The 26443-nt window shown below is 46.1% G+C and overlaps 1 protein-coding gene across 1 annotated transcript in view; it reads left to right on the top strand.

Moving 5' to 3' along the window:
- The window catches only part of DNAI1 (dynein axonemal intermediate chain 1), a 293696-nt gene that overhangs the window by 10554 nt on the left and 256699 nt on the right, over nt 1–26443 (top strand). Inside the window, exons 5-11 of the mRNA XM_065406605.1 lie at nt 2954–3080; nt 5582–5661; nt 7055–7180; nt 9584–9643; nt 14596–14730; nt 22900–22984; nt 25822–25939. Coding sequence (XP_065262677.1) covers nt 2954–3080; nt 5582–5661; nt 7055–7180; nt 9584–9643; nt 14596–14730; nt 22900–22984; nt 25822–25939 — 731 coding nt within the window. The remainder of the gene's footprint in view (nt 1–2953; nt 3081–5581; nt 5662–7054; nt 7181–9583; nt 9644–14595; nt 14731–22899; nt 22985–25821; nt 25940–26443) is intronic.

Raw genomic sequence — 26443 nt, 5'->3', positions numbered from 1 at the left:
GACGAAGGTTTCTAACCGTCAGAGGGGTGAAATTTTGGAACAGCCTTCCGAGGGAAACGGTGGGGGCGAAAGACCTCTCTGGCTTCAAGATTAGGCTAGATAAGTTTATGGAGGGAATGGTTTGATGGGATAACGTGATTTTAGTCAATTAAGCATTAACGTGCCAGCGCTGGTAAAATAAGGGTCGGCTGTATAATCTTGCCTGTATGCTCGGGGTTCTACTGATCGCCATATTTGGGGTCGGGAAGGGATTTTCCGCCAGGGTAGATTGGCAGAGGCCCTGGAGGTTTTTCGCCTTCCTCCGCAGCATAGGGCAGGGGTCGCAGGCTGGAGGATTCTCTGCGACTTAATTTAAAGACTTCAAGGGAAAGTGGGTGGGTCAGCTTTTGTGGCCTGCATCATGCGGGAGGTCAGACTAGATGACCATATTGGTCCCTTCTGACCTTAAAGTCTATGAGTCTATGAGTCTATAACTACAAAAGCAGTTTCTCCTCCCTTGGTGTTCACACCTCAACTGCTAGAAGAGGGCCTCATCCTCCCTGATTGAACTAACTTCGTTATCTCTAGCCTTACTCACTCTTGCTTGCATATTTATACCTGCCCCTGGAAATTTCCACTACATGCATCCGAAGAAGTGGGTATTCACCCACGAAAGCTCATGCTCCTATACGTCTGTTAGTCTATAAAGTGCCACAGGACTCTTTGCTGCTTTTACAGATCCAGACTAACACGGCTACCCCTTTGATACTTCCCAGAAGGAGTGGTATGTAAGTCTTCTTTCTGCATTGTATTACTTTGTCTTTGTTGAACATTTTTACTATTAAACTGCAAGTGTAGTCAAGCAATTGGGTATATTTTAGCCAACCAGAGTATGTACGCAGGCTCCCTAGCAGGCTTGCGCTCTGGTTGCTAGCTTGTGCTGATGCTCATGCCGCCACATCTTCACTACTATTGTTACCTGTGCTAGCTAGATTAAAGCTAGAGTGGGTACGCCTACTCCTGCTACAATTAGACCTTCACTTGCAGTGTAGACGTACCCTTGGAGACTTCGCAGCATTGCAACAGCTGAAGTTAGCTGGTGTGCTGCTCTTGCTGACATCCATAGATTTGGCCATCTGGTAGAGGGCCCTGTCATGGGGGAAACCATCCCTTCCAGAAGGAAGAGGCCAATGCACCTGTGACTTATTAGCTGCCTCCCAATTGGGGTGAAAAGAAAACACCTGAGCCATATAAATGGGGGAGAGATTGAGACAGTGGAAGGTTTAGTCAGGAAAAGGGCAAGTGAGAGCTGCATGGGAGTGAAAGACTGGCCGGTGAAAGCTGCCAGAGACCAGGAGACTGTAGGAGATTCCTGAAGGAAGCTGTAGTTGGTTGCTGGGGAAGGCTGACAGCAGGAGAGCAGCAGAGAGATCTGGCTGACCTCCTCAAGCCAGAGAGCCAGTCCTGGTAGAAGGAAAGGAGAGAGCCTAGGTGTGGTGGAAGATGCCAGTGTGTTATGTGCTACGTCTGTGGACTAGATGTTGTTACATTTTAAGGATGATCTGCACAGGGGGTGATAAATGGACTATTGTTTTGGACTTCTGTTATAGATAAAAGCACTGTGTTTTCGTATAAACCAGCCCGAAGGAGAGGTATTATTGAGGCAGGTTTACAGACCAGAGGGAGTGAGGGATGTCCCCGTGGTGGGGGTGAACTTCCAGCAGAGAGACTGTGAGGGTCCCCACTGGGAAGCGCGAGGTTGCACTCCACCTGGAAGGGCTGGGGTGGCTGTCCTGGTAAAAGGACAGGAGAGGACTGTAGAAGAGCCCAGGTGTGGTGGAAGATGCTGGCGTGTGGTATGGGCTATCTTGGTGGACTAGAGGATGTGGGATTTTAAGGACTATATACACTGGGTGTGAGAAATGGACTATGTTTGGGACTCTTCTTATGGAGTATTTGAACATATTTTGGTAACAAACTGGCCCCAAAGAGGAGCGTTACTGAGGCAAGAAAGCTAGTGTAGAATTACTGTGAGTCTGAGGGAGGGAAACTGAGGCAGGTGCACCTGTTCTGCTGCAGCCTGCTGCTGGAGGGTGCTGCACATGGATCTGCCTTATTACAAGCCCTTACTTGGGAACATGCTCCACCATAGGTCAGACAAGTTGCCTTTCAGAGCACGAATTTTACACCGGTGTAAGTGACAGGAAAATCAGGCCCTGTGTGTGTTTTCCACACGTCCTAATCATTTTGTGTGCTGGTGACGGCGATGGTGTTAGGGAAAGTGTTACCATTTCCAGCACCACCTAATCCAACGTTGTGATGGAAGACTAATCTGTTCCCAACAAAGAATGCATCTTGTGGTGTTGGGGTTTTTTTGGTTCCATATTGTTACTGACTATGAAGCAGCAGAGAATTTGGCATAATCTTCAGATATTAATTTGAGCCTGTTGTACTGGCAGTCGGAAGATCTTGTTCTACCCTATAAACTGAGCATGAGGGAAGTGAAAGCCACTGACAGTGCTTGCGTTAGGGAACAAAAGTGACAGGATGCCCTCTGAAAGGGATCGAGTCCCCCAACTTTTACTCCACAGGTTTCAATTGGCAACACTGATTAACAGGCCCATGGATTTGATCCAAAACTCACTGTAGTCAGCGGAAAGATCCTTTGGAATCAGACCTAAATCCCTCCAATTGGAACATTCCTTGAAACACACCTGATTTTCCCCTCCCCTGCTTGCCCACCCCACCCTGGCCCCCCATATTGTTTATTTGTGGTCCTGCATACCGTGAGGCCTAGCCAGCAGTCTCAGGTTCCTGTTGGCTTGGAACCTGCAGTGAAAACAAATGTGAATAACAAATGCACCCGTTTTATCCACATACAACCTGGTCCGCGTTACCGTCTACAGGCAAAGATTGTTCCCGATAAAATCATTAATCTGTCCAGATTTGATTTTTTTATCTTCTTCCTCTGTAGGAACGAGCATACAAGCCAATAAGCTATGTGGACCAACTGGCCATTCACTTCTCCTTAGATGGGAACCTGTTACTCAGAGACTCAGATGAAGGCAGACGGCAGAGTGCCAAAATAGGCTTGGAACCAGGTAGGTTTATGGGACACTGATTCAGTAAGCGCTGGTGTAGCTTACTCTGTGTGTGACAGTGAGCACGCTGCAATCTGAGGCCCGGGAATGGAGCAGCACTTATTTCTGCTAGCAGTCTTCTTTGCAGAGAAATACTGTTTATAACACAAATTGTGTATTTGCCACTTCTGACAATCTGCAAACCAGGTGTGCGCTAATACAAGGAGCTAAGTTTTTAGAAGCACTCTAGGGGATTTAGACAATCTTCCACTAAAATTAATAAGAGATACGTGTCTAAGCCCTTACGCCTTGTCTACACTACACAGTTTTGTTAGCAAAAACTGCCGTTTGCTGACCAAACAGTGGAGGTGAGCACACTACAAAGCTACTTTTGGTGGCAAAACTGGTGTTTTGCGGACAAAATAAAACCTCCTCAACGAGAGGCATAAAGCTTTTTGTGGCAAATTTAAAGCAACAAAGCCGTCAGTGTAGACACAGCCGTTCGTTATGTCAACATAATTGGCCTCCCCCAGTATCCCACAATGCCCATCGTGACCGCTCTGCTCGCTATTTTGAACTCTGCTGCCCTGCATCTAGCTACACAGGCATGTGCCTCTCCCCTTTTAAAGCTCCAGGAAGCTTTGACATTCCTCAGCATGGAGAGCTCACAGAGCTGCTGAGGGTGCTGCTCCCAGTAGCTGAGGAGGCTGTCAGAGAACTAGGGAGGGAATCACAGAACCATTAATGTGGAATGTTGTTCTCCCCCCTCCTCTCCCCCCCCCCCCGCTTGCTGGGGGGCAGGGGAAGGGGTGGAGAGACTGCTCAAGCTACTGTCTGAACTTAAAGAGACAGCATGCTGACACACTCTCCCCCAACACACACGTCCCCAACACATGTTGTGTTTCTGTCTCTTCCCCTCACCCAGGCTCCCTGTCACACACTCTGCCCACCACACACACTTCAGTTGAAAAGCAGTTGGCGATCTAGTAGGATGCCCATGGAACGATGGGATTGAGAAAACTGCATCATGTGACGCTGTACCTGCCCCATGAGGCATTGCAAAAGCACCCTGCGGCCAGTTGCACAGTGGGATAGCTACCCACAGTGCACTGCTCTCTGTGTTGATGCAAGAGCTGCTAGTGTGGACGTGCTCTGCGACACAAGGAGCATAGTGTGGACATGCAACAGCAGTTTAATTACAGCGCTTTAAGCATAACTTTTGTCGACAAAACTCTGTAGTGTAGACATAGCCTTAGATTGCTTTGAAAATCTCATTCACCGAGTTAGAGTGGTACCATAATTCAGAGTCTCGAAAAGTATGCCACCAAGTAATTCTGCATTCATGTTCCATGCTGGGCAATGGAATCTTTTAGGGAGACCCTAACATTCCTGCTGCCTCTTAAAATTGTCTGATCAGTGGAACAGAGGACTGCTGATGGTCAGAATTAACTGAAAGACTAGAACTGGCCATGGATATATGCCCTTCTAATGTGGCAGCTGCCAGGCCCAAGGGCGCTATCTTGCGAGCTCCTGAGAATCTTAGTTACCTGTGGTTCTCTGGGGTTTATGCTCCTTTCTTTGCATCCGTGTTGAAATCTCTACCAGGATTTAGAGTAAATCTATATGTAAATGGAATCCTCAATGCCATGAGTGTGTTCATCCCCGCAGCTGATAGCAGCACATTCGGGATGTCAGATTAGGCTGTAGGAGTTTGTTTGGAAGAGGAATAGGTTGTTGGATGGATAGGCTTGGTCTCCACCATGGTCTCCACAACCAGTGAGAGTTCAGATGGATAGTTAGATACCTGGACTAAGACATGCTTCTCTAACATGCTTATTACATTTTTTTCCTGTTCACACGTGACCCATATTAACATAATTTGGCCACAGCCATTCTTCACAGCCATGTTTAAACATAGTCATTTTTGTAGGGTAGAGAAAGTGTTTCCTAAAAAGGATGCAGCCCAAATCAGAGAGCTGAGTGAGATGTGATCTGAATTCAGCCAGGGAATTGGAACCGCTGCAACCTCTTTCTAGCAGTGGCCCTGACTCTCTCTGTGGCTTTGAATGAGCCAACTCGCCTCATTAGGTCAGTCCTCTGTAAACTGGGGACGGTAAATACTGACTTACTTGGCTGGCAGGGTACTGTGATGACTAATAAGCTAGGGTTTGTAGAGTGTTTCGGAGATAAAAGGATGTACAGGTCTGTCGCATCTTAGGCGCATTTAACATGTGCGATTTCAGCTTTACGCGGTCGGCAAAAACAAAAAACAAAACAAAAAAAAAGAGAAAAATAACAATTTAAATACTGTTTCTGTAGTGCGGGCGATTCCGCACTACAGAAATGTAATTTTGACTATACGCGATTTTCGCTTTAGGCGCTGACTGCGGAACGTAACCCCAGTGTAAGATGAGACAGATCTGTAGTGTCTTTGTATTCAAATTGTGGAAGATGGAAAGTGTCTGCAACACATAAAGGTGTCTATTAGCCAGAGATGATTAACATACCTGTGTTGTTGTCAGAACTGGCTCCTGTTGAGTCCACCGTGATAGAAGTTGAAGAGACAGAGGTTAAAGAAGAAGGAAGCAAAGAAGATATTCCGGTAATGCTTCACAGCCAACTGCGAGCTGTCAATATGATTTTAAATATTAGATTCTAAGCTCATTTTGTACGTCTTTTGGCGTAAGCAGCATCACCAGAGGAAACTCCAGGCTTTCTTACTTTATCTCTGATGCAACCTACATGTATTCTGCAAGGTGGTCTGCAGCCGACCTATTCTTTAATATGGAGGTGCTGCCCATGGAGATGAAAGATGCCTGCATACCATGCTTTATCTTGAGCCAGATGCTCCATCCAGATGAAGCATGGTTTGCTGGGACACGTCTCTGTGGACAGCACTTCTGTATTCAAGCTGGAAAGCAGTTGTAATCAGTTTCATTTTGTACATGTGAAGTGTGGCCCCTGGGTTACTAGCCAATTGCTGATGTGAATCAGAGCTGAGCAAAATTTGGACGTCATTGTTTTCTACTACTACAATACTTATTTGTTTCATCCATTTATAAGGTGCCTATTGCAAGGCATCTAAGTGCTGTGCAATGAAAAATAATACAAATTAATACAAAAAAATGACATAAGAACCAGACAGCCATATAAAATACAGGCCAAATCTCGCAAGAGTCAAGTAAACAACCTGCAACAGGATCATTTGCTTCCTGAGAGAAACAGAAACAGTGTAACTGAGGCAAAAGCAAAGCATGAAGGTGTGAAAGGATCGAACATAAGCCAGCTGAAATAACTGAGATTGGTGGCGTGACCTAAAGGCAGCCAGTGAGGAAGGGACAATACAGTAGGAAGTTCAGTCCTTGCCCAGTCAGTATTGAACTTAGGAATCAAGAGCAGACTAATTTCAGGTGACTTTAAATGCCTGAGAGGGGGATACAGGCAATTATGGAAGTACTAGGAAGCCAGGATTATAAAGAGCTAAATATATGAGATCAAAGGCCTTTGAACTATGTCGCTGGGTATCCAATAGCCAGTGCAGATCACAAGGAGTGGATGTAACTAACTCACTCTATTCTATTCAAAAGAGCAGGCGAGTAGTCACTTTCTGCAACTGTTAAAACCTCTACATCAGTTTTAGATGGATCCTAATTAGGAGAGCATTACAGTAGCCCACCTTAGATTTGACAAATCCATGAGGACCATGGAGATGTCCATAGGTAGGAGAATTGTGTGGACTTTTCCAAATGAGTTAGTGGTGGTAACAGCCACATTCAACCATTCTTGCAACTTGGATCTCTGTGCTTAGAGAGTGGCTGAGGGTGATCTCCAAATCCCACACCCATCTCACCAATGGTGGCCCTAGACCCTGAGTAACAGGTTACCTCTGCTAAGTACCAGAAGTCCAGCAGTCCAAGGGATAGGCATTTTGAAGTTGAAGAAAGATCTCTGATCCACTTCAGTTCTCAATGAAGCATTGCTTTATTCTTCTCTAGGCTGTATCAGCAGAGGAAGCAGGTGAAGGGGAAGAACCTCCTCCCCATTCGAGGAAGGAACAGAAGCTCACCAACCAGTTCAACTTTTGTGAGAGAGCTTCACAGACTTTCAACAACCCCGTGCGGGTATGCTGCCACTGCTCTCTCTTTCGATGATAGACAAGCATGTGTTAGTAAAATCCTTCCTTTGTGACTGGAGTCCAGAATGCTTGTCTGTGTGTCATCTCCTGCAATCACTGCTAATATTAGTGGGGAAAAGAACCTTAACTAGTCGTACCTAAAACATTTGGGATGGGGAAGATGATGACACAGAGTAATATTCACCAGATGGATTCTCTTATGTTCTGTCAGAGGGGTCTGGGACCTTTGAAAATCTAGGTAGTGAAATTTCAGCCTCACACACATGCTTGGGTGTAACATTTTTGTACTTGTTTCCCTAATACCAGAAAAGGAAGGATGGTCCAGTAGTTTTGGCACTAGCCTAGGACTTGGGAGATCTGGGTTCATGTCCCTTTTACCCCACAGACTTCCTGTGTGACCTTGTGCCTTGATTTTTCATCTGTAAACTAGGGATAGAAAAGCACTTCTCTCCTTGCTGGTGTGTTGGGGGGAGCTAAATACATTAAAGTTGGTGAGGTGCTCAGAAACTTTGCTAATGCAAGCTATTTAAGAATGATCGATGTTCTCTGCTGCTGCTTTACATAAGCTCTCCCCCTCTCCGCACAGTGCACGTGTTTGCTCTTGCCATGACAGAAGATCAATATGGATTTGAGTCCTAAGGTTCCGAAATGCCTTTTCTGCTGAGGCCACAGTCTTTCCCAATGGGTGTGTCTCTAAGGATATGTCCAGCTCAGATAGACGTGTGCATGCAAACTTTGACTGGTAGCACACTAAAGGAGAAGTGTAGCTGCAAAAAAAACCCCCCAAAAATAACCATAGCCATGGTGGGCAGGCAGAATGCACTAAATGCCTGAGAAGATGCTCAGGTGGGACTGTGCTCAGGGTGGTTAGCCCATCCCACCGCCTGTGCTGTTGCGGCTACACTTCTCTTTTTAGCACACTAGCTCAATCACAGCTAGCCTGTGTATGTCTCCTTGAGCTGGAAATTACACCTCCAGCTTGCATGTAGATGGCCCACAGAACCCTGCATGTAGATGGCCCACAGAACCCTTCCTAGCTGATCACCGTGCATGTGGTGTTTGACCCGCGAGGAGGTCAATCCAAACTTTCCTATGAGTCCAAGATACTTGTTGTAGGGAGAAATTTTCCTCCCTTTCCCTGCAGTCCCACAGCCCAAGTATCCATCACTTCTTCAAAGAGCCAGAGTTCCTGCAGCCTTTCCAGCTAAGGTGTGTTCCCTTTAGATCTCATTGGTCTCTCAACCTGGCCTAGCCAATGAGAAAAATCAAGGGGCTGCAGGAATTAGTGCTGATGATTTGGGTCATGCTCTTTCCTCGGAGTCAGTACTGAACTGATGTTCTAGGACAGTGCTAAGGGGTCCTGTGATGCTGGATAATGCTGCCTTTTAAAAGCAATGTCACGCCAAGCTCCTGACCACTTGTGGTTATTGAAGATCTCATGACATGTTTTAAAAGAGGAGGGGTATTAACTCTTGTGTCTTGGCTCACTTGAGTAATTGTATTCTCCTGAACTAAAATGCCCCTGTAGTTTTACATGAACACAGAATTCTTACTTTTTGTTTTAGAACCAAATTCTGTTCTCAGCTATGTATGTGGAGTTCCATAGATAATAATGGGATTTGCTTGGGTGTATTTACAAGCAATATGTGGCCCTTAAACCATTGTGTAGTGTTGCTGTTAAAGATGTGCCACATTCCCTTCCAGAGCCTGCTTCACCTCAGAGGTCAGTGAAGTGATATATATATGGAGTTGCTCAAACATTTTCCGACTGAACAGTTTTCCGCCAGAAAATGTTGATTTGATGAAATTGAAATGTTTCATGGGAACGTACCAATTTCATTGAAATGTTTGATGGGGGAATTATCACAACATTTTGTTTTGACTTTATATTTTGTCATTTATAATATAAAAATACAAAGGTTGAAACACTTCAACTTTTATGAAATATAATATAATAGTCAAAATGAGAAAGTTGGAATGAAATGCTTTGACCTCAACAACATATTTGTAAGGTCAAAATGAAAAATTTCAGACTATTTAATTTTGTGAAAAATTCCAAGATTTTGACTTTTCATCCCAATTTGGGACAAAACCAAACGTCAAAATCTTGGAATCTCCCACAGAATGGAAAGTCCGTGTTCTGCCTAGCTCTTTCTCTAGTGTTGGAATCATCATTTAGTAACATTTATATAGCACTTTGGGATCCATTTGGATGACAGTTGCTATACAAATGCAACACCATGATCACTCCCCCTGCTTGGTAAATGAAAAACTCTAGGCTGCTTCCACAGCTGGACTCTTCTAGGGAACAAAGCTTCTGCTAAAGGAGATGAGGATTTTCGCGACTGTAGTCACTTGTAGATTCACTTTCATTTATATTATTTTTCAGGAAAGAGCATGTCAAATGGAGCCTCCACCTAGAGCAACCTTTTCTGCCACTGCTAACCAGGTAAACCCTTTTCCTTTTGTTGTATGCAGTGTAGCTGTAGCTGTGACAGTCCCAGGCTATCAAGTTGGTCGAATAAAAGATAGTACCTCCCCCACCTTGTCCCTTTTCCTTTTTGTAAGTTTTTACTGTGTCTTTAAGGGAGTGGGATAAGGGACTGGAGAGGAAAACGTGGTGATGTAAGTAATCCTGGATGTGTTTTTAACAGTGGAAGGCACTCAGATACTACGGTGGTGGGTCCAGGTCTGGAACCAAGACCTAACAGAATAGAATTATTAATATACCCGAGTGTGGCACTGTAATAGGAAACAAAATGAGGTTATGAGGGGCCCAATGCGGGTTGCCCCCAACTGAAGACAAATTGAGAGAGGTTAGGCTATGCTGGACGTGTCCATTGGAGACCTGAGAGCTGCACTGGGAGGATGGCCCTTGCAATGATCTCAGGTGGAAGATGACCAAGGTGGGAGGCCAAAGACATGGTACATGGACTAGATATCAGCAGACCTTAAAGAGACCAATTTGCACAACAGCCAGGCATATGTTTATGAGTTTTGGAAGAAGGCTGTAGAAATTGCTGATACCAAATAGGGTAGTGGCAAGAAAAAAGAAGTGTGGCACTGCTAACCAAGGCTCTCATCCCCTGCATTATTCCTAAAGAGTGAAGGACTATTCTCCCGAAGAGCAAGTCTCAGAGGTTCTATGTCCAACTAGTTATCACCCCACTTATTAACTATGAGCCAGCCTGGCCAGCCTCCCCTCCAGGAAGTCTGAAAGGAACATCTAGTGTATGGAACCGCCAAAGATTTGCTTCCTATTCCGGGGAGTTTTCCATGGAGTTTACAAATATTTGCAAAGTGCAAGATTGTGGGTTTTTTCCATCCATTGTCTAAACCATCTAGGAGAGGAAGCAACCATTTTTTGTAATTTCTTACTACATTTGCCTGGAGTCAAATGTAGTAAGAAATGCAGTAAAAAAACACGGCGGGCCAGATTTGCAGTCTGTGTAAATTGACATAGCTTCACTATAGGTGATGGGGCTACACCAATTTACACCAATTTCTACAAGTGAAGATCTGTCCCCAATTTGTTGTACGGAATTTTCTGTCTCTTTAAAAAGCATTCTGAAAAAAATAAATATTAAGCTAACGCTTTTTACACCTGAAATTCACCAATGCTTTCGTGGAGTATGGAATCCAGCCAGGTTCACTGATTGTTTCATAGAAGCTTAATGGTCTATTTGTGATTGTTACTGATATCTGACAGTTGGCCCAGTCTGTGCTGATTTGTCCATTGTACTGGAGACACAACAGTGCACAGGACAAAGTATTAATTTAACTACATTAACTGAAAAAAACCTCTAATGTAGCAGTGTGGTATGGGGAAGGGAAAATGCACCTTTGGTATGCTGAAAAACATTGCCCCAGATTATTCCTTATCTGGAGATCAGAGCATATAATTAGCATGTTGTACAATGTGCTCATCTGTCACAGGCTGGAGGAGTTCTCTTCTGACCATTTTCTGATAATGCGACTGCTTGGGAGATTGAGAGAACAAACTGTCAAATTAATCAAACCACAGCTGAGATTTTAGATTAAGATGCTGAAAATTAGGGGGAAAAGTTTCTGCTTAATTTTTCTAACCTCTTGTGAAAGGAAATGGATTTGAACTACTCACTTTCTCAGTTCTTCTTTCTTCCCTTTGCTCTCTATCCTCTCCTTGCTCTTCTCTCTTAACTATTCCTTTCTTCCCCCTCTCCTGCTCTTGCCTGCACGTGACTTTCTATACAACCCCAAAGATTTGGAATATCCTTCAGCTTCTTCCCCTTCCCCCGCACCCTCTCTTCCTTCCAACATTCTGCTGCCCAGCCTGCCCATCTTCATTCCCATGTTGTCTCTTCCATTTTGTGTTTGAAGTATTATCCATTTGGTCTGTCTGAATTAGATTGTAAGCATATCAGGGCAGGAATCTTGCCTTTCAAATGGTCATAAAGTCACATCTTCTATACAGCACTCCATGAATAATCCCAAGCAGAAAAAAAATGTTCTCCTGGATCCATTTGAAGAAGACATTCCAGGCTTGTGGGGCAGCAATGCATGGCAGAAGGTGTGAAGCCATTTGCATGTTTCACCTGGTTATTGACTGCAGGGCCAGGCTCCAAGTTGCAGGTTGCTAAGCAGCTACAATTGAGTTTTTTAATGCAACACTATAAATTACCTCAGAAGCAACTGCTTAATGTGCTTGTTCCATCTATTAAACACTGGTGAGTTATCCCAAGCTGGGGTGACAGAAGAAATCATAGAATCATAGACTATCAGGAGGTCATCTAGTCCAACCCCCTGCTCAAAGCAGGACCAACCCCAATTAAATCATCCCAGCCAGGGCTTTGTCAAGCCTGATCTTAAAAACCTCTAAGGAAGGAGATTCCACCACCTCCCTAGGTAACCCATTCTAGTGCTTCACCACCCTCCTACTGAATAAGTTTTTCCTAATATCCAACCTAAACCTCCCCCACTGCAACTTGAGACCATTACTCCTTGTTCTGTCATCTGCCACCACTGAGAACAGTCTAGATCCGTCCTCTTTGGAACCCCCTTTCAGGTAGTTGAAAGCAGCTATTAAATCCCCCCTCATTCTTCCCTTCTGCAGACTAAATAATCCCAGTTCCCTCAGCCTCTCCTCATAAATCATGTGCTCCAGCCTGCTAATCATTTTTGTTGCCCTCCACTGGACTCTTTCCAATTTTTCCACATCCTTCTTGTAGTGTGGGGCCCAAAAGTGGACAGAGTACTCCAGATGAGGCCTCACCAATGCCGAATAGAGGGGAATGATCACGTCCCTCGATATGCTGGCAATGCTCCTATATATACAGCCCAAAATGCTGTTAGCCTTCTTGGCAACAAGGGCACACTGTCGACTCATATCCAGCTTCTCGTCCACTGTACCCCCTAGGTCCTTTTCTGCAGAACTGCTGCCTAGCCACTTGGTCCCTAGTCTGTAGCAGTGCATGGGATTCTTCCATCCTAAGTGCAGGACTCTGCATTTGTCCTTGTTGAACCTCATCAGATTTCTTTTGGCCCAATCCTCTAATTTGTCTAGGTCCCTCTGTATCCTATCCCTACCCTCCAGTGTATCTTCCACTCCTCCCAGTTTAGTGTCATCTGCAAACTTGCTGAGGGTGCAATCCACACCATCCTCCAGATCATTAATGAAGATATTGAACAAAACCAGCCCCAGGACTGACCCGTGGGGCACTCCGCTTGATACCGGCTGCCAAGTAGACACTATCTGTTGAGCCCGATGAGCTAGCCAGCTTTCTATCCACCTTATAGCCAATTAATCCAGCCCATACTTCTTTAACTTGCTGGCAAGAATACTGTGGGAGACCGTATCAAAAGCGTTGCTAAAGTCAAGGAATAACATGTCCACTGCTTTGCCCTCATCCACAGAGCCAGTTATCTCATCATAGAAGGCAATTAGGTTAGTCAGGCATGACTTGCCCTTGGTGAATCCATGCTGACTGTTCCTGATCACTTTCCTCTCCTCGAAGTGCTTCAAAGTTGATTCCTTGAGGACGTGCACCATGATTTTTCCAAAGACTGAGGTGAGGCTGACTGGCCTGTAGTTGCCTGGATCCTCCTTCTTCGCTTTTTTAAAGATGGGCACTACATTAGCCTTTTTTCCAGTCATCTGGGACCTCCCCCGATCACCATGAGTTTTCAAAGATAATGGCTAATGGCTCTGCAATCACATCAGCCAACTCCTTTAGCATCCTTGGATGCAGTGCATCTGGCCTCATGGACTTGTGCTCGTCCAGCTTTTCTAAATAGTCCTGAACCACTTCTTTCTCCACAGAGGGCTGGTCACCTCCTCCCCATATTGTGCTGCCCAGTGCTGTAGTCTGGGAGCTGACCTTGTTCGTGAAGACAGAGGCAACAAAAGCATTGAGTACATTAGCTTTTTCCACATCCTCGGTCACTAGGTTGCCTCCCCCATTCAGTAAGGGGCCCACACTTTCCCTGACCACCTTCTTGTTGTTATCATACCTGTAGAAACCCTTCTTGTTACTCTTAACATCCCTAGCTAGCTGCAACTCCAAGTGTGATTTGGCATTCCTGATTTCACTCCTGCATGCCTGGGCAATATTTTTATACTTCTCCCTGGTCATTTATCCAAGCTTCCACTTCTTGTAAGCTTCTTTTTTGTGTTTAAGATCAGCAAGGATTTCACTGTTAAGCCAAGCTGGTCGCCTGCCATATTTACTATTCTTTCTACACACCGTGATGGTTTGTTCCTGCAACCTCAATAAGGATTCTTTAATATACAGCCAGCTCTCCTGGACTCCTTTCCCATGTTATTCTCCCAGGGGATCCTGCCCATCAGTTCCCTAAGGGAGTGAAAGTCTGCTTTTCTGAAGTCCAGGGTCCGTATTCTGCTGCTCTCCTTTCTTCCTTTTGTCAGGATCCTGAACTCGACCATCTCATGGTCACTGCCTCCCAGGTTCCCATCCACTTTTGCTTCCCCTACTAATTCTTCCCGGTTTGTGAGCAGCTGGTCAAGAAGAGCTCTGCCCCTAGTTGGTTCCTCCAGGAAATTGTCCCCTACACTTTCCAAAAACTTCCTGGATTGTCTATGCACTGCTGTATTGCTCTCCCAGCAGATATTGGGGTGATTGAAGTCTCCCATGAGAGCCAGGGCCTGTGATCTAGTAACTTCTGTTAGTTGCCTGGGGAAGCAGGGCTTTAAAAATCCTGGGGCTCAATCCTGCAGTCTGTATACAGGCAAAATGCCCATTGACTTCAACCTCATTTCAGTGGAAGTGTTTCTGGGGTTAAGACTGTGGTATCTTTTGAATGTGTTGATGTCTGGCATACTGGTCTATGTTTGTTTGCTGGAGTGGAATGAAGTTGCCTATTAGATTAGACAGGAAGTCCTGACTTTTGTTCTGTCTCTCTCAGTGGGAGATCTATGATGCCTATGTGGAGGAGCTTCAGAAACTGGAAAAGTCGAAGGAGAAAGAGAAGCAAAAACCCCTGGTTGCAAAGAAAGAAGACAAGCCGAGGGGAAGAAAGTTAACCTCTCTAGAGTCTCAGGTACATGCCATATGTGTAATTCATGATTCTGGTCAGAGCTGGCGGTCAGTCAAGGGTGCATTTATAACTCCAACCTGGCTGAATGTTAGCAGCTCAAACTTGCCAGGGGGTTAGCCATTTCTGACAGCAAATAGTGACGCTATGAGAAATTCAGAAATTGTTTTTGCGTATGCACAGTGTGAAATTTCCATTTTCAAGTTGCTGTACTCTTTACGGGAATGTAAAAAATGCCCAACCAGAACACTGATGTGAATTCTATTCTGTGAGTGAGGTTTGTACCTCCGTGTTACTGTGCAGTTCCGTTGTTGTGTATGTTGTTTGACGATGCAAATGTGGAAGAACAGGATGAAATCAGTAGAAATATTTGTTGAGATTTGCAAACCATTTTAAAGGGATTTGGGAAATCACTCAGGTGCTTTTGAAAATGCTACCTGTTGTCCATTAAAGTTACGTTACATCCTTGGGGTTTTTTAATTTAATATTTTTGTATTGTTAAAAATATACACCTACATTTTCAAACCTGACTACTGATTTGGGTTGCCCCAGTTTGGGGATATTGAACTTGAGCTCCATTATTTATTTAAATGTAGAATTATAGAAGAGAGACCTACTCAAAGCCTTATCTAAACTCTATAGTGCCACTGTGGCATTTCAGTGTAGACATTACCTACGCCAATGGGAGGGATTCTTCTGTTATCATAGGTAATCCACCTCCCCAAGAAGCGGTAGCTAAGTCTGTCTACCTGGAGATTTAGGTCAGTTTACCTACACCGCTCAGGGGTGTGGATTTTTCACACCCCTGACTGACGTAGTTAAACCAATCTAATTTTCTAGCACACTTACTAATTATACAATAGATTAAAATCCCAGCAGCAGCAAAATGCTCATTCCAAAGGGAGCGCAGCCAGGCAGCTACCTATTATCGACCCTGTTATCATTAGGGGAAGCATAATCTCAGCCCTCTCTGAAACCTGGTCAGACAGATGCATTTTGCAGCATCCTCAGAGAGTCGCCACATCTGGGCTGTTTCAGATCTCGGGGAGCAAGTTCCAGAATCCCGGAGCCCTCGCAGAGAATGCCGTGCCCGCCACCCCTTCTCTTTTATAACAAAGGAGATCCAGCTCAAACAACCCTGTTGACGGCTGTGCCATTATGGCCTGGGGAGAGCGGGAGGCCCCTCAAGTATGCTAGTCCATAGGCGCAGAGTTTTCTTTTTCCCTGGGGGTGCTCTACCTGCCCCCACTCCAGCCCCTCTCCCAAACCCCGCCATCGCTCCGCCTCTTCCTGCCCCCGCTCCAACCCCTCCCCCAAGGCCCTGCGCACCTGCCGCTCTCTACTCTCCACCCTCCCCCAAATATCTCCCCCAGCTGCCAAACTATTTTTTTTCCATGAGTGCTCCAGCCCTGGTCATAACCAACACCTAAACTCCGCCTGTAGCTCAATAAGCAGCCAGTGCAGATCCCAGCGTGCTGGGGTCACGTGCTCCCTGCAAGATGTCCTGTTCAATAAGTGAGCTGCTACATTCTGCACCAGCTTCAGTATCTGAGGGCAGGTCTACACTACAGACTTCTATTGTATAACTACGTCACTCAGGGCTATGAAAAATCCACCCCCTTGAGCGACGTAGTTATATCGACCGAATCCCCGGTGTACACAGCGCTATGTTGGTGGGAAACTTCTCCCGTCGGCATAGCTACCGCCTCTAGAGGGTTAACTACACTGACAAGAGACGCTCTTCCGTTGGTGTGGGAGCATCTTCACTTAAGTGCTACAGCAGCGCAGCTGCATCGATGCACCTGCACTGATGCAGCGTTGTCAGTGTAGACCTGCCCGGGGTGGTTTAAAGTGTCCCTTGTAGAGCACACTGCAGTAGCCTGACCCTGAGGCGAGAAAAGCATGGATAACAGTGGCAAGGTTTGCATCTGAAAGAAAAGGTTGCAACCTCCAGGCCACACGCAGATGGCGAAAAGCTGACTGGGTTATGGTTATAATATGATTGTCAAGCAGGATCTGGGGTCTAAAATCACCCCTAAATTGTGAACTCTAGCAACTAATGGCAGTCATAGTCCCTAAGGTGAAGGGGCTCGTATTACCTCCACCGTCTCCTCCAGCTGCTTCTCCTGACCCATCATCATCATCTCATTCGTCTCTGGGTTAAGCGTCTGTCCGCTTGCTCTCAGCCATGCCCTAATGAGAAGGACCTGATTTTCAAAAAGTACTGAGCATCCACCCTTTGAAAATCAGGTCTTTTCCACCTGTCTTAGGTTGGGCACCCAAAAACTGAAGCATCTGTAAATGATTAAAAGGTCTTATGAAAGAAAATGATCTGGGTTGACCCACTGTTTGTAGGCTTTGCGGTAGAAGTGACTTACAAAGGAGAAAAAATTGGGGTGCCACCCCTATTTACTGCTTTATGATGCATAAAGAAAGCCTGAAAGATTTTTTTCAAAAAGGCAGGAGGGCATTTTCTGCTTGGTGTGTACATTAGAGATTCAGGTCCCATCCTGGCTGAAAGACTTTGGTGGCTCGAGTACAAATGAAGTGATGACATCACATGAGTCAGGAGAGTGAAAATCAAGCATTTGAGAGTATACATTGTACCCCTGGGTGGGTTGTCAGCAGTGGGGATTGAACCGGGTACCTCAACACATGAGCTACTACTGCCCAAGCTATAAGACCAATCTCTGTTAGCTAAACTATAGCAGGCTCATCAACCTGTAGGTGTGACCCAGGGAACCCTGAGTGTATTACAAGAACAGAAGGGATTTTTAATCAGACTGTTTAAAACTTTGGGTGGGGAGCTGTTAATACCTATTTAATGCCAATGTTTCAGGAACCCTTGGGAGAGAGGAAGTCTGTACAGCAGTGGTCTCCAACCTTTTTACGCACAAGATCACTTTTTGAATTTAAGTGCAACCCAGGAGCTACCCTGCCCTGCTCCTTCCATTCCCCCTCCCTTCGTTGCTCACTCTCCTCCACCCTCACTCACTTTCACCAGGCTGGGGCAGGGATTTGGGGTTGGGGTTCAGGAGGGGGGGCAGGCTCTGGGCTGGGGCCAGGGGGTTCAGAGTGTGGGAGGGGGCTCCAGGCTGAGCCTGGGGCAGGAGGTTGGGGTGCAGGAGTGGGTGAGGGGTGTGGGCTCTGGGAGGGAGTTTGGGTACAGGAGGGGGCTCTGGGCTGGGGCAGAGTGTTGGGGTGCAGGAGAGGGTATGAGGTTTTGGCTCCAGAAGGGGGGTCAGGGATGGGGCAGGGGGTTCAAGGTGTGGGAGGGGGTTCGGGGTACAGGAGAGGGTATGGGGTGCTGGCTCCAGGAGGGGGCTCAGGGCTGAGGGTTGGGTTGCGGGCTTCCACTGGGCGGCCCTTACCTCCCGATCGGTGGTGCAGCAGGGCTAAGGCAGGCTCCCTGCGTGCCCCGGCCCCACACCGCTCCCGGAAGCGGCCAGTATGCCCCTGTGGCTCCACGAGGCGGTTGGCTCCACGCACTGTTCCTTCCTGCAAGCACCGCCCCCCACAGCTCCGATTGGCCACAGCTCCCCATTCCCAGCCAATGGGAGCTGCGGTGGCAGTGCTTGCAGGCAGAAGCAGTGTGCAGAGACCCCTGCCTCCCCCTCAGGGGCCACGGGAGAGTGCTGGCTGCTTCTGGGACCAGCGTGGGGCTGGGGCAGGCAGGGAGCCTGCCTTAGCCCTGCTGCGCCGCCAGACTTCTTGCGGGCAGAGATCACGATTGACTGGCAGAGACTCCAGGACTGACCAGTCAGTCGTGATCTATGGGTTGGTGACCACTACTGTACACAAATGTGCACCAGTTTAACTAAAGGTGTATTTTAAAACTCATTTGGTTAAACTGGAGCAAACCCCTGTGTAGACGTTCTTATTTTGGTTTAAAAGTAACTTTGGTTTAGCTTCCTTCTCTCCTCCCCCTTCCCCCGAATTAAGCTAATTCAAAGTAAGACTCTCAGAGCCAAATAAGACCATCTACACAGGGTTTTGCATCAGGTTAACTAAATAGGTTTAGATACTGATTTAACTTAAACTGGTGCAACTTCTGAGGGTAGGCAAGGCCTTTGTTAAAGATGTTACACCTCTGTGTTTTGAGTTAAGGTGTGAGACCTGTCAGTGAACACCCTTTGAGACCACCAAGCAGTCCTCCAGTAAACTAGATTGGACATGTTTGATATTTCGAAGGTATCGTTGTTATTATTATTTATTACTGATATAGCATCACCACTGTTGATGGCGCTGCAAATAAACACATACACACCAATCCTGCAGGATCAAAGACTGATGACAACAGGAGTTCCTCACGCAGAAAGCTAGCAGGATTGGGCTGTTGGTTTAGACATGTACCTATCTCATATGGTGTACTGTGTAAGGGGCTGGTTCTGCAATGCTTATGTACGTGAGCTGTCCCATAGAAATCCATGGGATTTTTAGTATCGGGGGGTAGCCGTGTTAGTCTGTATCCACAAAAACAACAAGAAGTCCGGTGGCACCTTAAAGACTAACAGATTTATTTGGGCATAAGCTTTCGTGGGTTAAAAACCTACTTCTTCAGATGTGGGATTTTTAGTTTGAGTAAGGACTACTTGCATGAGTAAGTGGGGCAGAATCAGGCCTCAAGTCAACAATATCATTATTTGCTTGGAACTATGGGACTGCCAAAAGCAGATCATTAAACTGAAATAGAAATGAAGCTACATTATACCAAACTGCTGCATGCTTCATTGACTACAGTGGGAAGTTTTAAATTGACACATTGATGATCCTCTTGGCTTTTTCCTTTTCACTATTAGCCCTTTCCAGAGGTGACTCCCGGAAAACTAAAAGGGCAGTATGTCCCGGAAAACTAAAAGGGCAGTATGTTCTGAGCAAGTGAAAAGAAATGCTGCTTCCTGCAGAACAGTCAGCCTGCAGAATTCAGAGCCACGGGGGGGGGGTCATAGAATCACATTCTTGGGTGTAAAATAAAGCATAGAGAATTTCCTGATTGCCAACTCTGGTGCTGTGCAAACTGAAATGATCAAGTGAAATAATTCAGGACTAGAATCTTTTATGTTTACTCCTGGTGAGCAGTATCATACTCCATGAGCGAGCCCACTGAAGTTAAAGTATCGAGGGTATCAGAATCTGGACCTTGGGGTGTAAAGTATAGTATTGTACCATTGCCTAAATGCATCCTGAATAGGTTTTTTTCAGCCTCCTCAGAAGCAGAGCTGGTCAAACACTGAAAGAAAAACAACAACAAAAAGGATTTGGGAATATTTGTGTACATATAAGTGCTGATTTCAGTTCACTATAATTAATGGGGCCATAGCTGTAATCTGGAAGCACCTGGATGACCGCTGGGTATTTGTGAAAATGTTTGCAAATCCTGAATGTTAGCTAATGGTTCAGCTGAACATTCAACCCAGAAAGTGCGTGGTTTGTTAATCACTCACTATTCTCAGTTCTGCTGTTTAAAATGAATTCATTATCCAGCCCAGTGGCAGTAATTGTCTCATGTTCATTAGGTGACCAAGGACACCACACAAACAGCTGAGAGTGAAAACGAACAATTCATGGACAATCCATCATCTGAAATGATTTACCCTTTGTGACTGTCTTTAGCACTTTGCTTGTTTGGGATGGCGTGTTTGCAGGGAACAGGGCTGGCATGAGGGCCTTGGCTGTCTTAAACCCTATTGTGGAGCTAGCTTATGTGTTCAAAGTTCCTTCGAAAGCAGGGAAGACTTGTATCTATAATGTGTTATTTGGTGGTGGTGCAGCAGTTACAGGATTGTCATCAGGGGGATTTATGTGTTCTGGATAGTTTATTACACATCAGCAGAAGTTGCAGAGTTATACATTGTGACTGGCTTGCTGCTGAAATGTAAACACGAAGCATTTATCAAAAAAGAATATCAATGACAGGTCGAGCCATTTATTTTCAAAGCACTAGTCCATTATCCAGTCATAGCGTATGATTCCATTCACCTTATTGTTGTTCTGTAAAATAGTACACTTCAAAAAAACAAACAAAATATTTAGTTAGCTGGTGAGATTGTGTTTAGAGTCAGACCCCGGCCAGGAGTGGCTTACAGAGGAAAAATCAATTTCAAATGGACCTTTAAAAAAATGTGGCCTATCAAGTCCATTGAAGATTAATTTTAATAAGATACAGAATTAATCAAACCTGAAAGAGAAAGTAACCCAATTAGAAAACAGCTTACTTTGATTTATATTAGTGCCATACAGGGGCTTATTCATGGTTGCGTTACTGAAAAGTTACAGCCTAACTGGCTAATAAGAAAACTGACATATGACTTTTCCACTTCTTCTGGACAGAATTTAATTGGCTCACGCTCAGTTCCTGTAAACAAAGATTTTTTTAAAAGTCAGCCTATTTCATACTCACCAAATTAAAACAGATGATCATCTTTAAGGCACCGTCTAGCATTCATCTTTGAGAGTGTAACTCTCCTGGGTGCTGTTTTGGTACAATAGAGTAAGTATCCTCTGCTGATCTTCACTTCAAGGTGCAATCTCAGACATGAAGTTGAGAAGCCTAGGAGTGAGAGTGAGAGGAACACGGGCCATATTCCTGCTGATCTCTGTGGGGATCAGCAGAGACATTGCTCCTTATCCTGGGACAGCAGTACTTACGTGGTAAGGGGCATTACAGGGAGAAGAATTGAATTCTTCTGAAGCCGTGAACACTGACCTCTGCTGAAGGCAGCTTAACGGAGTTGGCGGACCAATGAAGATCCAATATGGCCTATCTTATGTTCTTCAAGTTGCAGTTGGGGAGGTTTAGGTTGGATATTAGGAAAAACTATTTCACTAGGAGGGTGGTGAAGCACTGGAACGGGTTACCTAGGGAGGTGGTGGAATCTCCTTCCTTAGAGGTTTTTAAGGCCCGGCTTGACAAAGCCCTGGCTGGGATGATTTAGTTGGGGATTGGTCCTGCTTTGAGCAGGGGGTTGGACTAGATGACCTCCTGAGGTCTCTTCCAACCCTGATCTTCTATGATTCTATGATTCATACGCTGTTGGCATATGAATTTGTTTAATTGCTCTCTTCTTTCAATCATCTCTTCAGCTTGCCAGCATTTTAACCACCGTGTCCATTAGACTTGTTCAGTGCAAGATGCCGATTGCAGCCAATGGCAGGTCTAAACTTGGGTTCCCCACATTGGTAATGCTGCGGGAGCTGAACAAGAGTTAGCCAAGGTGGGGAATTGTTCAGAAATGTCTCCAGTGTCGACAGGCACTAGGACGACTGGAGAGCTAGTGGCAAAAAGACATTGCAGGAGTCGAGACAAGGAAATTGGTGCAATTGAGGGGAAGTGATTTTTATTCAGACCTTTTACATTTCTGTTAACCCCCATGTAATTCCAATGGCGAATGCATGTTTTGGAGAAAGGCAGTCTTTGTTAGAGATCCATCACCACCACCCTGCCTTGCCACCACCTCTAATACATTGTGAGAATACCAATATACATACTGTGAAATTTCCAAGTAGTCCTCCAGCAAAACCTAGGGCAGAGCACAGTTGGTATCGCTAAGGTACAAGCGATAAGTAAAGGGGATATGCTCAAAAAAGGGAGGAGAGAATGTGGCTCTGACAGGCTCCCAGTCACCCAACCCCTTTTCCCCAAGACCCAGCTCCTGTGCCGCCTCTTCCCCCCAAGACCCTACCCCCTTCCCCATCGCTCGCCTTTATGACGGTAAAAAGTGGGAGGGAATAGCCTCCCACTTTTAAAAGTGAGGGTGGGGGCATGGCCCTCTGGCCCCCCTCTTCTGGTGCCACCTGCAGGATGGAATTTTCCACAGTGCTAAGCCAGTGAGGAGCCTAGTTCTCATTGACTTTCATAGGCAATTGGACACAAAGCTGCCTTTTGTGCCTTTGAAAATCTCCCCCACAGTGTGACTGACTCCGTTAGCTATGTGCTGTATGATACTGTTGATCTGCATACAACTTAAAGTCGAGTTCCCTGAGATTTATTGAAAGGCTTTTAAACCCTTTGATATTTGCTTGTCCACATGAGACCCCGAAGCCCCTTAGACCAGAGATCCAACAGGAGGGGGGGCTCTACGCTCATTTTCAGGGAACCACGGCACAGGAAGTAATTTCCCTTTCTTTCAACATGTTGGTTGTAAAATTGCTCCTCATTGTTTTCCTTTTTGGCAGAGTGATGATGTAACCAAGGTGACCAAGGCAGCTAAAATAGTGGAGCGGATGGTCAATCAGAATACCTTTGATGACCTTGCACAAGGTACGGCCCGCCCCGCGGGTCTTTCATTCACACTCAGATATCGGTTGTGCGGAAGAGACCGGCACACCGTTGTGACAAGGGTGCTGAAAGCTCCTTTGAGAATGCAGGTTGTGGGTTTTCAAAGCGGCCTAGGAAAGTTCTATTCAGTGGTATTTGGGTGCCTAACTCTCTGACTCCATTGGAAAGCCCAGCCATAATCCGTTACAATTGACCATTCTGTGCATCAAGCCCTTGATCAGTACCATGTCGCTGATCACTTCCCCAGAGAAGTCAGAGGCTACTCACCGCTATCAACTCTGTGGCCTCACCTGGCAAAGTGACTCCCAGGGAATCATCACCCGTACATGGAGAGGAAGAAGATTGGTGAAAAATGTAACTGAGAAGAATTCCCGTTTGCTCTACCGGCTGGCTGTACAATGTTGATCCTTTCCAAGGTCACCATGACAAAGTGCAATCGTTCATGGAATGTTACGTAAAGCCATGTCAGTCCATGTAACAGAGGAATCTGCACGAAAGGCCACCTCTGATAGGCTGCCCTTTGCCCTAAGTGACCACTTTAAGTGGCCCAAAGGTTGCCAATAACATTTTGCTTGCTCCGTATTTAAAATCCACAAGCTAGATTCAGCCCCTTCAGCTGACAGAAGCCAGGACACAGCCTTCCCAGCAATGGAAAATCTGCCTCGGGGAGTATGAGGGCAGTATAAGACACCCACAGTATTGCTTCCACGGGGGTGGGCACAGCCAGCCCACATAGTCCCCAACGTAGCGCTGGCCTGGGAAGGTTTATGGCCAGGACACATGGAGGATTTACTGATTCTATATATACCCCATGTAGCCTCTCCTTTGGAGCCCTGAGGTCAATTTAAAGCTTCCCCTCCCTGGCAGAGACCCCAAGTGAGGGCTACAGCATTTTATTCTAATGCCTAATGGTTAGGGCAGGGAGATGTGAGTCAGGACTCCTGGGTTCTATTTCTAGCTCTGCCAGTGAATAACTAGGTGACGCTGGGCAAATCGCTTACCAGTCCAGAGCCTCAATTCCACCATCAGGAAAGTGAGGCTAGTCATATTTCTCTGCCTCCCAGGGATACTGGGAGGACAAATTAATTAGTGAGAGTTTGTAAAAGGCCCTGAGATCCTCAGTGCGAAAGCACCTCAGAAGTGCCAAGGATTATTATGTATTCGTACCGCAAGTAAAACATTGCAGTATGCAGGTGTTACATCTTCATAACCCTAGAAAGATTACAACAGGGAATCTGGGGAGGCATTTTCTGGTGGAGTTAAATTTTGTCTTGATTCAAAGAGGAGATCTGCTGCTAACAGGAGGGTGATATCGATATACTTGGCCAGATTCTCAGCTGGTGTAACTCAACAGAGCTTTATTGACTTCTTTGGAGGCACAGCTGAGGATCCGGCCCATTGCCTTGCTGACCACTGTAGGCTCTCCTACATGTCCCTGTGGCGTGGGGAGCTCTGTGCATGTAGGTATTGGGAGAGAACTCCGCCATTTCCTGTTGCTGTCTACCTACCTCCAAAGTGACCTGCATAGAATAATGATATCTAGCTTTTATACAGCACTTGTCATCAGCAGATCTCTAAGTGCTTTTACAAAGGAGGTCAGTATAATTATCCCCATTTTACAGATGGGGAAACTGAGGCAAAATGACTTGCCCAAGGTCAGCCCGTGGTAAAGCCAGGAATAGAACCCAGGTCTCCCGAGTCCCAGGTTGACACTATCCAGTGGGCATGCCCGGTGCTTCACAAGATGCAGGAAGGCAAGATCACAGCCCAAAGATGCTTGTTATGTAAGGGCCCAGTCCTGTGTGTTCAGTGGGAGATGAGAATCATAGAACCATAGAGGTCATCTAGTCCAGTCCCCTGCACTCAGGGCAGGACTAAGTATTATCTAGACCATCCCTGACAGGTGTTTGTCCAACCTGCTCTTAAAAATCCCCAATGATGGAGATTCCACAACCTCCCTGGGCAATTTATTCCAGTGCTTAACCACCCTGACAGTTAGGAAGTTTTTCCTAATGTCCATCCTAAACCGCCCTTGCTGCAATTTAAGCCCATTGCTTCTTGTCCTATCCTCAGAGGTTAAGAAGAACAATTTTTCTCCCTCCTCCTTGTAACAACCTTTTATTTACTTGAAAACTGGTATCATGTCCCCTCTCAGTCTTCTCTTCTCCAGACTAAACAAACTCAATTTTTTCAATCTTCCCTCATAGGTCATGTTTTCTAGACCTTGCATCATTTTTGTTGCTCTTCTCTGGACTTTCTGTGGCCAATGGGAGCTGCGGAGCTGGCGCTCGGGGCGGGGGCAGCACGTGGAACCCCCATGGCCGCCGCTGCACTTAGGAGCTGGACGTGCCGCCTGCTTCCGGGAGCCACGTAGATCCAGGGCAGGCAGGGAACCTGCCTTATCCCCACTATGCCGCCGACTGCACTTTTAGCGGCCCGGTCAGCAGTGCTGACCGGAGTCGCCAGGATCCGTTTTCGACCGGGCGTTCCGGTTGAAAACCGGATGTCTGGCAACCCTACCCTTTATCTGTCTTGTCTGAATAGACTGTAAGCTCTCTGGGGCAGGGACCATCTCCTGCTATGTGTGCGTACAGCATCTAGTACGGTGGGGCCCTGACCTCACTTAGGGACTCTAGGCACTACTGGGGTACAAATAATAAATCTCAGGCATGAGAAGTGCCTTTGGCACAAGCTCTGAAGGTCTGTGTGGCGCCTACCCTTTAGCTAGGGGAGAGGAATGATCTTATGCTCCACCCGCAGGCACTGGTTACAGGCAGACCCCTTTTGAATGCACTGATCTTCGTTTCCTCTCCTTTTAGATTTTAAATATTTTGAGGATCCTGCCGATGAATACAGAGACCAGGAGGGGACTCTCCTGCCACTGTGGAAGTTTCAGTATGACAAAGCCAAGAGGCTTGCAGTTACTGCCATCTGCTGGTGAGTGTATTTGTTGCAGATTTTATCTCCTAAATCCTTGGGCAAGAATGGAATGAAATGACGCACTCTTGTAAGCCAGCGTCCCTGTGAATTGTCATAACTTGGAAGTGTAGCTCCGTTATCATGGCAAGAAGCCCAACACTTTGTATAAAAACATTTGGAATGCTTTCACTGGGAACACTGTTTGTTTGGAATAATTCAATTCAACGATCATTCGTTGGTGGTGGATAAACATGCAGGTGCTTCTGGGCAGCTGGCACCTGCTGTGGTACTGAATGTGCCAGGCACATGCTCGGATTCCATTGCCCTTCAGTGGAACATGAGCACACCGCTGACTTAGTGTGGAGCACCAGGGCAAAGAGGTTAAATAAATGGAACAAATAAGAGTCCCTTCCCTTGAGAATCGTAAAACCAGATTGGACAGATCTCTGGAGAACATACAGGAGGGGTCAGTCCTGCACTGGCCTAGGGGGAGGTAGGAAAAGAACTATATGAGTTAATGAG

This window comes from Emys orbicularis, chromosome 6, assembly GCF_028017835.1.
Source record: "Emys orbicularis isolate rEmyOrb1 chromosome 6, rEmyOrb1.hap1, whole genome shotgun sequence".
Taxonomy (NCBI): Eukaryota; Metazoa; Chordata; order Testudines; family Emydidae; genus Emys; species Emys orbicularis.
This window is presented reverse-complemented; position numbering and strand designations above follow the sequence as displayed.